The sequence below is a fragment of the Etheostoma spectabile genome, chromosome 15, assembly GCF_008692095.1.
Source record: "Etheostoma spectabile isolate EspeVRDwgs_2016 chromosome 15, UIUC_Espe_1.0, whole genome shotgun sequence".
Taxonomy (NCBI): Eukaryota; Metazoa; Chordata; class Actinopteri; order Perciformes; family Percidae; genus Etheostoma; species Etheostoma spectabile.
Genome location: NC_045747.1, coordinates 532,891 through 534,127, shown reverse-complemented (window position 1 = coordinate 534,127; position 1,237 = coordinate 532,891). Strand labels below are relative to the sequence as shown.

The 1,237-nt window shown below is 41.8% G+C and overlaps 1 protein-coding gene across 1 annotated transcript in view; it reads right to left on the bottom strand.

Moving 5' to 3' along the window:
* hdac5 (histone deacetylase 5) overlaps positions 1–1,237 on the bottom strand; it is a gene marked incomplete in the record, with an annotated part of 56,219 nt that overhangs the window by 29,019 nt on the left and 25,963 nt on the right. Inside the window, 1 exon segment of the mRNA XM_032538288.1 lies at positions 631–736. Coding sequence (XP_032394179.1) covers positions 631–736 — 106 coding nt within the window.

Genomic DNA, 1,237 nt, shown 5'->3' with positions numbered 1-1,237 from the left:
CCGGTAGATCGAGAGCTTTGCCTTCTGGCTCAGATCTCTTTTCGTCCCAACGATGCGATAAACTGAATGTAATTCCCCCCCGCTGCGCTGATTCTCCAACCAATCTGCTGCTCCATGGTCCCCTCACTCGGGAACAAGACCCCGAGGTATTTCACCTCCTTCACTTGGAGTAAGGACTCATTCCCTACCTGAAGAAGGCACGCCCTCGGTTTTCCTACCAGAGAAATACCCGTCTTGAAAATAAATTTCAATTTATAATTAGGGTTTGTTTTGCTTATTTCACCTAAATAAAGATGTGAGATATTAGGTTTCAGTTTCTTAAATTTTCAGCATCTTATAAAATAAACAAATAATGCAAAGCTCAAATATTTAAAAAAAAATCATTTGCAATGGTGGTGTGAGTTGTTTTCTTGCCCTGTGCTTTAAGAGCTAGTTCAGCCTGGCCTAGCATCCTGCAGAATAAATCCATTTAACGGTTTCAGACTGCATACTACTGATGAACACAGAGTACAGGAGGTACTGCCGGCTGCAGTCGTCTGCAGTGTGTAGTAGGCAAAAGGGTTTTAAAAGGGGGTCTTTAAACGTCATGGACACGCAGTGCTGTGACTGATCTGTCTCTGCAGTCCTCACCAGCCCTTTGGGGAGAAGGAATGGTTCAGTCCGCCGATGCCCGGCTCTTTCTTGTTCAGAAGGAACTCCTGCAGCTTCAGCTTCACCTCTGTACTGGCAATGGCACCTTCCGAAACACAATCAGGACAGCAATTAGGACACGTCACCGTCTCACACAGCCAACATGTGCACACAAGCATGTCTTTATTTATGTAAAGGATATTATTACAGATCTTGTGTGCATAGCATGGCAGTCAGTGGTGGAAGAAGTACTCCGATCTTTAACTCAAGTAGAGGTAGCACTACCAACGTGTAGAACTCAAAGTATATTAGAATTAGAATCAAAGTATACTACTTTACTACCAAAAGTAAAAGTACTCATTATGCAGAATGACACATTTCACAATCATATATATTGTGTTATTGAATTATAACTAGTGATGCATTGCGTGTACCAGTGCAGCTGGTAAAGGAGGGGCTGATGTTGTGGTTTATATCCCTATATATACTTGTAAAGGGATATATTAATACATTCATTATCGTGCTGTCAGTTAAACACGTTATTAATGGCGTTAACGCTAAACGTTCTTTTGGGCCTAGCAAACTTTGTAGTTTTTTTCACATGCTG